Raw genomic sequence first — 12506 nt, forward strand, 5'->3', positions numbered from 1 at the left:
ATAAAGAATAACATTACCTCTCTTACATTGTTTACAGAATTTCTTGTAAATAGCAAATTAAGAAATCTCTTTAAAACAAAGAGGGGTTATCATTTAAAAATCAATCAATACAATATTCATGTTGAGATGTTTTCCCTGGCTACCACTGCAGGCTTACAGCAAATCCTCAGATCAGAGATGGAGGGAAGGCCCACATGCACTAACAATGATTAGCGTTCAGGTAAGTAAGTGATAACTACGGCACCTTAGCACACAGTCTGGCCCCTTTAAAATGATTTCATGTTGAGTCATGTTGGAATTTAAGAGGCTAACTCATGGGAATCAGAAGGAGCCATATGAACATGTGGTTCTTTGGGGATGTCTCCCATGGAGACTTCTATAAAACTCTCATGCCAAGTTCTAAAAAAGGAAGCAATTGAATTACCTGTAGGAACTGAGCTGGATATGATGAGAATGTACATGTTTTCATATTACTTGTTAGTGTTCATTTTTTTTCCATTTTCTAGTTACAGTATAATTTACAAACAACAATAATATCTGTAGTTTTTAGTGTATAAATCATCAAGTTTGGTTAAATGTATATGGTCATGTAATCACAAACAGTCATCATATAGAAGAGTTCCATGATCAAACAAACACTGTGAACTTCCCCTGGTGATCAACTCCTTCTCCCACACACTGTCCCAGCCACTAACTTTTATGTCCAAATAATTTTGCCTTTGCAAGAATGGCCTATAAATACATTCCTAGTCTACATAGCTCTTCTGTCTGGCCTTTTTCACTTAGCATGGTGTTTGTGTGTTGAGCAGGGAATCCTTTCTTCAATTATATCTGTTCCAGTAATTGAAGTTGGAAGTTTAAAGAGAGAGGCCAAGGAGACCTCTCACACCACCATTCCTCTGATGTCACCTCCCAGATTTTTCCTCTTTAAAAGTACATAATCCGTACTAGATTCCAAGATTAGCCTGCTCAATTATGATTTAATCTTTCCTAATCAAATCAGAAAAAAATCTTCTTTCCAAACAAGGTTACATTTTGAAGTACTGAGAATCAGGACTCCAAGAAATAAATTTTTTAGGAACATAATCCTACTCGTAATATTAGTAGTAAAATCTCGTTTATTATTGCTGAATAGTATTCCATTATATACATATCACAGATTGTTTCTGCATTTGTCAGTTGTAGAGCATTTGGGTGGGTCCCAATATCTGGATATTTTGAAGAAACTTACTAAATATCTGTCTAATGTTGTTTTTGAATTGCACTTAGATAATTTCTATAAGTTGGATTGCTTGATCAGGTGGTAAGTACATGTTTCATTGAATAAAATTCAGTGTTCCCTTATCAATCTTCTATGTGGTTTGTCATAATTAAATTTGGGGTATTGAAATCTTCCACTATTATTGTGTTACTATTTTTTATTTCAATTCTGTTAACTCTTTACTTAATATGTTGGGCATATTTGATGCATATATATTTATAATCTGTATATCTTGCTGGAGAATTTACCTTTTGTCATTGTATAAGTCTTTCTTTGTCTCTTCTTATGGTTTTGAGTTAAAGTCTCTTATGTCTTCTGTAAATTTGACCACTCATCCTTTGCAGTGAGGAATTGCTGGACAGGAAGTTGAGGCAGTGGGCACTTGGTCCACAAATTCTCAGCTTGCTGTACCTTGGACAAATATCTAACAGTACAAATGGGAACTGGATGGAAATTGGCAGCCCCTATCCACTCAGTTCAGCCAAATGGGAATAGTGTTTGTTTAAGGTTAACCTGGGCAAGATGAGATATCAGTGTCCTGCCTCTTGCAGGGTGGAACTGCAGCTCTACGCTGATACCTGGAGTTAGAGAGTAGCCATGCTTCTTGAATGCATTTCTCTTAAATAGATATTCTACCACACAGCTAGGGGTAGAGGAGAAAAGGGGAAGGTCATAGCTTGATTGCTACACACTTAGATCTTAGCAAGTTGCGTAGCTTTCCTGGGAAATGTTTTCTCCATTATCAATTTGTCCTTAAGGCCATTTCAAGGAACTTTAAATTGTTGGGTTATAAAAATACTTTTTTATCGGTGCTGTTATTTCACTGAAAAGAAGGCCCATTGTGCGATTTACAGTGTATGTAGAAGGCCTACCACTAAAATTATCTTTAATAAATTTATTTAAGTTTTTATTGTTGACACTATTACAGATGTCCCCATTTCTCTCCTTTGCACATCTCCATCCTGCCTCAAACCCCAGCTTCCTTCTAATGATCACCATATCATCGTCTACTTAGACAGGTTATGCATAGGAGTTCTGTCCATGAAAAGTGCAGCCATCGTTAATATAATGAGAATGGTTTGAATGAAACTGATGTAACCTGGCAGCCAAGGAGAGTGGACTGGAATGTGCATACTGAATGATGACTTCACTGTGCTAGTCAGTGGAGGCAGTAGATGCCTTTAAATGAGCATGTAAATTCTGTGGCCATCACATTCAAAATGACTGAGCCAGTAGAGCAACAAATCTATATCAAATATTCCTTAAACTTTAACATTCCTCCATGAAACCTATTTGGAAGACTCAGAAGGCTGTAGCTCTGGGTAACTGGTGATTGGCAGCTTCATCATGACAATGCACCCACTATGCAACATGTCTCATGCAGAGTTTTTTGGTGAAACATGAAATCACTCAGGTGAATCATCCCCTCTACAACCCAAATATGGCAACCTGTGACTTCTGGGTATTCCCAAAACTAACATCACTTTTGAAAGGGAAGAACATTAGACTGTCAGTGAGATGCAGGATAATAAGACAGGGCAGATGCTGGCAATTGGGAGAACTGTGGGAGGTCCCAGGGGGTCTACTTGGAAGGGGAATGAGAAATCATTGTCCTATGTGCAATATTTCTTGTATTTTATTTTTTTCAACAAATGTTTATTTTTTCTATTACATGGCTGGATACTTTCTGGAAGACCTTGTAATATAAGTTCTTTGGCTCATCCCTTCACCTTTTCTATCCAGTCCTTTCTCCTCCTCTCCTCTCTTCTCTTACAGTTGTTAGTCTGTTCCATGTATCCATGCCCATTCATGTTTTGTAAATAAGTTTATTTTGTTCATTGGATCCACATATAAGTGGGATAATATGGTATTTGTCTTTGACTGGTGTATTTCAATTAGCCTAATACTCTCCAGGTCCACTTATGCTGTCACAAAAGGGAAGATTTCCTTCTTTTTACACCCCTGATTTTCTGAATTCAAAAGACAAAAAGCCCTCTCCATCTACCCCATAGATTGTTATTCTATTCTAACCTGATAATGAGTTTTAAGTTTCTGTGAAATTACAGAAGATACTAATATTTAAAATCAGAAAATCTGAGTCTTCCGGATGTCTACTTCATGTCTTCTTGGTTTTGCTCTAGAGTTAGTATCTGGTTACTTCTTATAATCGGTCTCTATTAATATCTGTATCATTTGATACCAATTTTACTGATTTCCTTTAGTTCTTCATCCAAGTGTTTTTTAGCTCTTTGAGTATTTTTAGGATATTTATCTTACTAGTGATGAAAATCTATAGCCTACAGAAGAATAAAATTTTAGATAAATGAGTGTAAAGATATACCACATTCATGGATTGGTAGACTTACTGTTGGCTGCTTTACAGACTCCATGGGATCACGGTTGAAACCCATGTAAGGCTTTTTTGAGTATAAATATTGACATGCTGATTATAAATTCATATGTAATTCCAAAACGAATAAGCAAAATCATTATGAAAAATAAAAGCAAATTTTGTGTATCAAAGTTATTTGATTTCACAACTAACAATAACATATAGTGATGAAGTCACTGTAGCAGTAGGGAAAAGATGGACTCACAAATAAGTGGAACAGGTTATAGCATCCAGAAATGATTCAAAGATCTATAATCAACTAATTTTTATAAAAGATGCAAAGGAAAATACATGACAGAAATTATTTTTCCAAAACTTTTGCTCCAACAGCTGTCAGTTCACGCACTGACAGAAGAATTGAATGTTCAATGTAAAGTGAAACCATATGTTCCACCATAAACCTCTACACAAACCTTTTTAAGTGTTATTGAGTTTAAAAATTGACAGTCAGAAACAACTGGATGCACCTGCAAACTGTAGAACATTGTTAAACTGGAACACTGTTCAGTAATAAAATAGAATAATATTTACTCATGCACCAATATGGACGAGCCAAAGTGGATTTTAACATTAAAGAAGCAAGACCTAAAAGTTCCTAATTGTGTGATTCTATGTACATAACAGGGATGAAGAAAAGCTCAATGACTTCTAAGTGTTGGAAAAATCGAGAATGGTTGTCTATGAAAGGGATTAAAAAAGGAAATTTTAGAATAATAAAATTAAACTCCATGGTAATGGGCTGGTGAACACATGACTCTGCATTTGTTACAACCCATGGAACTACACACAGCAAAGCATGAGATTTAATATGCACCAATTAGAAAGAAGCAGCCAGGAGTACAAGAGAATCCTAGGAGTTAATACAGAGTCTTTTAAAAGTCTAATGCTAGACTGCCAGCCAAGATGAGGCATAGGTGGACCCACTGTTCCTCCTTGCACAACCAATTTTATGAACAACAAAGATTTAGAAACCAGAACACAACCAGAAGAGAGAAAAAAATTGAACTGTACCAAAGTCCAACAATGAACCATTTATCCAGACCTGTAGAGGGGAAGAGCCCATGGATAATGGAGATGGGTGGCAGCAGGAAAAAGTGGCCAGACCGACCCAGGTGGTATTTGGCAGATCCCAGGCATGGGGTTGCAATGTGCAGACCCAGTGAGGGCACAAGGCGAATTGCTGACTATGGTCACACAATGGTGCGCAGATAAATTAGGCAAAGGAGCAAGCAGTGAAACACACTGCACAACCCAGGGCCCCAGCTATCAGAAATAAAGCCTAAAAGCTCTAATTGAAAAAAGTTTTGGGAGTCGAGGTGCTGGGAGAGACTCCCAGGTTCATAGAGAGTTCCTTGGAGAGACCCTCAGGGTCCTAAAATGTGAACAAGCCCACCCACCTGGGATCCAGCAACAAAAGGGCCCAATTTGCTTGTGAGAAGCAGCAGAGGAAACCGACATCTGAGAGAGAGAAGGAAAACGCCATTGCCCCTCTCTGACCTCACCCCCACATACAGCATCACAACCTAGCAGCCTGGGTTGCCCTGCCCTGGTGAACACCTCAGGCTCTGCACCTCATATGTAACAGTTTCAGACAGACCAAAACATTATGGCTCAAGAAGAAGAACAGCTGAAAGCACTAGAGCCAATACTTCTAAGCAACAAAGAGAAAGCCAACATATTGGATGCACAGTTCAAAACACTGGTAATCAGCATGCTCATGGAACTGGTTGATTTGTCACAAATTAGATGAAATAATGAAGGCTACACTAAGTGAAATGAAGCAAAATGCACAGGGAACCAATAGTGATGGGAAGAAAACTGGGACTCAAATCAATCAAGTGAACCAGAAGGAAAAAAAAAAAAGGACAAAAGGGAAAAGAATGAAGAAAGAACAATTCAAGAAAATGATCACAGGCTTAGGAACCTCCGGGATATCTTTAAACATCTGAATTACAGGGGTACCCAAAAGGGGAAGAGGAGTAGCAACAAGTGGAAAAATTATTTGAACAAATAATAGAAGAGAACTTTCCCAATCTGGCAAAGGAAACAGACTTCCTGGAAGTCCAGGACACTCACAGAATCCTAAAGAAGGTGGACCCAAGAAGGAACACACCAAGGAACATTATAATTACATTAGCCAAGATTAAAAAGAAGGAGAGAATCCTAGAAGCAGCAAGAGATAAGGGGACAGTCACCTACAAAGGAGTTTCCATCAGACTGTCAGCTGATTTCTCAAAAGAGACCTTACAGGCAAAGAGGGGCTGGAAAGAAGTATTCCAAGGCATGAAATCCAATGACCTACATCCAAGATTGCTCTATCCAGCAAAGCTTTTATTTAGAATGGAAGGGCAGATAAAGTGCTTCTCAGATAAGGTCAAATTCAAGGAGTTCATCATCACCAAGCCCTCATTATATGAAATGTTAAAGAAACTTACCTAAGAAAAAGAAGATAAAAAAGATGAACAGTGAAAGGACAGCAAACTCACATTATTAAAAACCACACCTAAAACAAAAGCAAAGTAAGTGGACAGCTAGATCAGGAGCAGAACCATAGAAATTGAGATCACATGGAGGGTTAGCAACAATGGAGTGGGAGCAGGAGAGGTGGGGAGAAGGTACAAAAATTAAGTAATATAGATGGAAGGTAGAAAATAAAGGGGAGGGCAAGAAGAGTATGGGAAATATAGAATTAAAGAACTTGTGACACATGGTCATGAATTTAATGGCAGGATTGGGGGGACAGGTGTGCATTGTAGAGGGGAAAGAAGGGGGGGAAATGAGAAAACTGCAATGGCATAATCAAAAAACACCCTAAAATAATAAAAATAAAACTAAAAATCTGATGGTACTACAAAGGTCTGAAAGCTAGTTAAACATGAAAGAAACCATAAAAAATACTATACAGTAGTATGAAGTTGATTCTCATGGTGGTATAGATTAAGAACAAATTGAACTCAGAAACAAAAAAGACACAGGCTCATGGATGGAAAGCAGATGGCAGCTAGTTGTGAGGAGGTTGGGAGTGGAGGGACTGAACAAAATTTAGGAAAAAGGACTCATGGATGTGGACAGCAGTGTGGTGATTGCTGGGGGGAGAGGTTTAAACAGACTACATGGTAATGATAAAAACACAGTAAAATTTAAATAAAAAACAATTATGGAACTGATTTCCCTACAAACTAGTCACACCAAGAAATTAATGAATGGGATTCATTGAGAACCAAGTTTCTCACCATCAAAGAAGTTACACATAAGAAAAGAGACAAGTTGGGGTGAACTAAATGAGAGCAGTAATTGTCAACTTTTTCCCTCTCATGTCACACATAACTAATTACTAAAATTCTACAGTATACTAAAAAATTTTTTTGACAATGTGATAAAAAATAGTTATAATTTCCATTCATTCTCACTGGATGGCTATTGTGTTGGCTGCTGTCATTTTTTTATTTGACAATCAAAGGGAAAGAGGTTTGTGCCTCTGACTGAAGAGTCAGGTATTGTTTAAAAATTCTGTGGCGCACTGTTTGAAAATTGTGGATGAGAGTCAGAAACATCAGTATACAGTAGTGTTTAGCTTCATATAGTTATGATGGACAGGTAGAGTATAACTCTACATTACAAATGTATACAAAGTATATAAATATATACCTGCTACTCCTGTGGGCAAGAGGGCCTAGAAGTAAAACTCTAGTATCAATGAGCATAATTGGGAGTCAAATACTGGCTTTTAAATGCCAGTGTTTAACAAAAGAAAGGAGATCTTCATAGAACTGTGATGGTAGGAAAAGTGGCCAGAGAGGAAACCAAAACAGGGAGGAAGAAGGATCCAAGTTCTACCCACTGTCTCAGCAGTCCTTGAAATTCTATATATCTTTTCCATTGTCTGGGAAAGAAAGTCTTTGAACCTGTGCTTTTGGCTGGAGTCCTGAAATGCCTAAAAGGGCATATAGTCCCTAAAGGAAGAAGTCCATTAACACCCTAGGTAATCTCTCCCAGTTCCCAGAAAGCTACCACCACCTTTACATGTCAATCAATATGTAATCCCTCTCACCCATCTGCCTGCCAAATATATAAATCTTCAGAACAAAGGACATGCATGCTTGCCACCCAACCTCATCCTTGGCCACTCCTACGCTCACCTCCTTTATTGTGCTTAACCCTGAATTTATGGGTTTCAGCCCCCCAGCCTCCACCTTAGCTAGGCCCACTGTCTTCCCTGAGAATGGATCACCAATAAACCCTGCTTACATGTTGATAGGCTCATTGATCTTTAATTCTTCACTGCATTGCCAGGAAGACCAGAGTTTCTGGGGATTTTTCCCATAACAGAAATAGATTTTGTGATAGGGATAGGGGAAAATACAATACAAGCCTTTATGTAGCACTGTGTAGTAACAGAAAGTGAGGGAGTGCTTAAAAAAAAAACACAGTGAAGGCATGAAACTGTGTCAATGGGACACAAACAGAAAGAGCTACGAATGATGAAAGTGGAACAATTCCAGCCAAAACGAAACCTAGTATTGGTTATTTTCCATAATGAAAAATAAATACATGAGAACACTAAGAAATGACTACGCAAAATAGCTGAGGAAAAGAGACAAATCTTGCTGATATGATGTGATGAAAAAACATTTCACTTTAGTCTCTGAAAACTGTAATCCCAGTCACATCATGAGGAAATATCAGCAAATCCCAATTGAAGAACATTCTGTGAAATACCTGACTAGTACTCTCAACACAGCCAAGGCCAACAAAACTAGGGAAAGGAGAGCTTGTCACAGACCAGAAGCAATAAAGGAAATACAGTAACTAAATGCAAGCAGAGTATAGTATTTTAGGGGAAAACCTAATGAAAGCTGAATGAAATCTGCAGTTTAAAAAAATCACAGTATAATTACATACTCTGTCGATCTTGGTTTCTTAGCAGTATAAATTAATCCTGAAGGGAATATTAAGCAATAATTGTATTCACTTGTATGGCTGCTATAACAAATTACTGCAAACTTTACTTATTCAAAGTAAAGTTTTTGGAACCCATCAATTCAAAATCACTCTTCCTGGACAAAATTCAGTAGACTTCAATTTTTATGCAGCCTATTATTCAGACTGTCATAGGGTTGCACTGAATCTGCACTGTTTTAAATTTTTTTGTAACTCTAAACTCCTAAAATTAAATGATTATTTAAAAGAGTAATTAAAAATGGTTCCAAGAGGGGAAATATCACCAAAAGGAAAGTGAATATTTGTGTTATGATACTTAGGCCCCAAAACACCAGCATGAGAATATAGCTTATCCAAGCAAAATCTTACAAGTAGTGAGCTACTGAAACCTCTCATTCTATTGAGACAGCAAAATAGACAAAGGCACATATTTGTGTGGGTAGGTTTTGTACACCAGAGAACTCCCAGAGAATTGATATGAAAAGCATAATCTTTAATCCCTGAACTAGCATATGTATATGCTATATTTTTATTATTGATAGATACTGCCACGTTTATATTTTATGTAGGAATATTGGAATCATTTTAGTTAGTTACATTTCATATGTACAAAATATTTTCAAATATAATCAGATACTGAACCCTTAAATAATCTCATATTCAATGCGTTTTTCTGATCCTATTCGAAATTTTAGTTGCCACTTCATGAGACATCTTTCTAAGTAAAACTATACAATTGTTGCAGATGATCCTTTTGCTTCTGTGATGCAAGAAATCTTTCTGTCCAAACTTTGGGGTGCCCACAGTGAGTGGGAATGCACAGGAAAGTAGAAAATGAGCTGTGCTTCTGAAAATGCACTACACATCTTTCCAGAAAGTATATGTTTGGACCATATACTTCAATCACCAATAGTTTAAAAATTCAACATACTGATACAGCTGGACTCAAAGCTTAACACTCTTATTCATTTAACAAATAGTTACTGAAAACTGAGTATGAATAGACACTGATTTATGAACTGTGGATCATGTTGTAAACAAAAGAGATAAGGCCAATGCTTTCATAGAGTCTAAGTTCTAGCTGGGGAAGAGAGATAATAAAGTGAACAAGCAAACATTCAATAGGTGAGGACTCATGAAGGCTATGAAGGGTTGCTCAGAGTGCCATGTCCAGTGGCTCTGTAGGTTGAGGTTTCATGCTTCACACCAAAAACTTGCACGTTAGAGTTCCTGTCGGGGCACATACTTAGGTTGGGGATTAAAACCATGGTCAGGGTTTTTCTCTCTATTCCCTTCTTCTCTCTCTAATATGAATAAAAACAAATCCTTGGGTGAGAATTTTTGTATCTTTTTTACTCTTATTTTTTATGGTTATCTCAGTTTTTCCCCCTTTGCCCTTCTCCACCCAACCCATCACCCACTTCTCACACTGCTGTCCATGTCCTTGGGTCATTCGTACATGTTCTTTGTCTAGTCTCTTCCTTTTCTTTCCACCATTACTCCCCTCCCTGCCTCTGGTCACTTTCAGTCTCATCCACGTTTTCTTGCCTGTGGTTCATGAAGCAAATGGGTGAAAAAAATTTTAAAAGAATACCTCAGAGTGAAAGGATATTCTGCATGGAAATAAACACTGAGCATTTTACAAATGTGGTCAAGAAAGAAACGTATGATAGAATAACCTTCAAGCACTAATCTTAATGGTGTAAGGGAACAATCCATATAGGAAGAGTAACTATAAATGCCTTGAGGCAGGAACATGTTTGGCATTGTCAGATTAAAAAATAGGAAGCAAATCAGTGTGAATGAAGTAGGGTAAAAGAATGGGGAAGTAATATTAAGAATAGTATGTGAAATGGAGGCGCCAAAGAAGTTGTATGTATGGCCCATAGATATGAACTATGATTAGGGAATAATGATAAGAGGGGGCGTACAGCATGGAGGAAAATAAAGAGGAGAAAAAAGGGGACAACTGTACTAGCATAATCAATTAAATACATTTTAAAAGAACTTTTAAAAAGATCATTTAAATCACAAAATTGGACATAAAATATCAGCATTAACAATTTCAAAGCATTTTCAAAACCAGAATGTACAACATTATTGGCTTCTATTTCAAAATATAGGTATCCTCCAGGGAAACATGCGTGCAATTTGTTCATGGTCTTTTTTGTGGTTTTATTTTATGTGTATTTGCATTGATTGGTAGAAAAACATTCATGTTGGATGAGTGAGTAAAAAAATACCCTTAATAAAGTTTTTGACAAATGAACACCAAGGCATCTTTGCTTTCCTGTTCAGGAACATTTCTGAGAATAATGTTTCTCATTTTTAGGACAGGATACTTTGGAATGGGCAAGGAGACTACTTTGCAACTTTAATTTTACTGTGCCCTTAATTAAACTTGGTTACTGTGCATTCCGCAGTGTTCAAATCATAATCCTAAAAACAGTTTTGCCTCTAAGACAACCTTCATGAGTGCACTTTTAACCTCCTTGTTCCTCAGGCTGTAGACCAGAGGATTCAGCATGGGGATGACCATAGTATAGAACACAGATGAAATTTTGTCTGTGTCCATGGAATGGCTGGAGCTGGGCTGTAAGTACATGAAGATAATAGTTCCATAGAAGATGGAGACTGCAGTGAAGTGGGAGGCACATGTGGTCAGAGCCTTCTGATACCCTGAAGATGAGTGCATCTTCAAGATGGTGATAAATATAAATATGTAGGAAATCAAGATAACCAGAAGTGCAAAAAAGATGTTGAAGCTTGCTATACAAACATGCATGAGCTCGCGAACGTGTCTATCAGAGCAAGAGAGAACCATGACTGCTGGAACATCACAGAAAAAGTGATAGATCACATTGGACTCACAGTAACTGAGGCTGAAGGTGTCCCCAATGTGGATGGAGGCATTCAGGAACCCACAGAAATAGCAACCTATGATCAAAAATGCACACAGATCTGTTGTCATGGTTGTGGTGTAATGCAGGGGTTTGCACACTGCCACATAGCGGTCAAAGGCCATGGATGCCAAGAGGTAATTTTCTACAGTGGCAGAGACTCCAAAAAAGAACATCTGAGCAGCACATGCATTGTAGGAGATCACCTTGTGTCCTGGAAGAAATCCAGCCATGGCTGTAGGAGTGACAGCTGAAGAGTAACACAAATCCACCAGAGACAGGTTACTGAGGAAAAAGTACATGGGAGTGTGCAGATGAGAGTCCAAGAGAATCAACGCCACAATTCCCAAATTCCCAATCAATGTGATGAGGTAGATGACAGTGAACATGATAAACAGGGGCACCTGCAGCTCTGGGTCATTGGTTAGTCCAAGGAGAATGAACTCAGTCACTTCTGTACTGTTCTCCATCAATGAGGACAATCATGAAATGCTTGGTGGCTGGAGCACAATGAAACAGTAACAACGACGACACTTAAACTGAGAAATGTACATGCAACATGTATTATTTTGTTATAGCAACAACTTGTATTTCAAGATTCTCCAGATAAAATACGGGCTTTAAAACAAAACAAACAGCATTAGTTATGTATCTGTTCACATGTTGTTGAATCTGAAGGATCTTTGTGCAAAATTGCCCTAATTTTCAAGTTCATCAGTTTGTAAATTGAGATATAGTAAATTAAATAAGTGGATGAATGGCTTATCCAGAGTGAATGTACCTTTCAATCAACTTCTTGAAAGCCTAGTGAAAGCTTGCATGCTGCTCACCTGTCAGAAACAACTTGAGACATTTTAACAGTATATACATTATGTCCTCTTAAGAATATTATGTCTATTTTGTTATTACAACCATTTAAATTAGGATGCACAAAAGGCCAAGTCATTTTTTATATTCAAAGATGTATTAATTGACAATCCATGCTTTGGATCCAAGCCGACCCTTGAATCCA

The 12506-nt window shown here is 37.6% G+C and overlaps 1 protein-coding gene across 1 annotated transcript; it reads right to left on the reverse strand.

Annotated features, from left to right (window-relative positions):
• Positions 1–11025: 11025 nt before the first annotated feature.
• On the reverse strand, positions 11026–11964 carry LOC119043574 (olfactory receptor 5B3-like). The gene has a single exon (XM_037137606.2). It carries the CDS (start codon positions 11962–11964, stop codon positions 11026–11028), a length of 939 nt encoding a protein of 312 aa, XP_036993501.2.
• Between the last annotated feature and the right edge of the window lie 542 nt (positions 11965–12506).

The sequence above is a fragment of the Artibeus jamaicensis genome, unplaced genomic scaffold (genome assembly GCF_021234435.1).
Source record: "Artibeus jamaicensis isolate MK-2021 breed Jamaican fruit bat unplaced genomic scaffold, CSHL_Jam_final scaffold_614, whole genome shotgun sequence".
In the NCBI taxonomy this organism is placed as follows: Eukaryota; Metazoa; Chordata; class Mammalia; order Chiroptera; family Phyllostomidae; genus Artibeus; species Artibeus jamaicensis.

Excerpts from the sequence above, each read along its gene's own strand:
- LOC119043574 (XM_037137606.2), bottom strand. The coding sequence starts at position 11,964 with ATGGAGAACAGTACAGAAGTGACTGAGTTCATTCTCCTTGGACTAACC.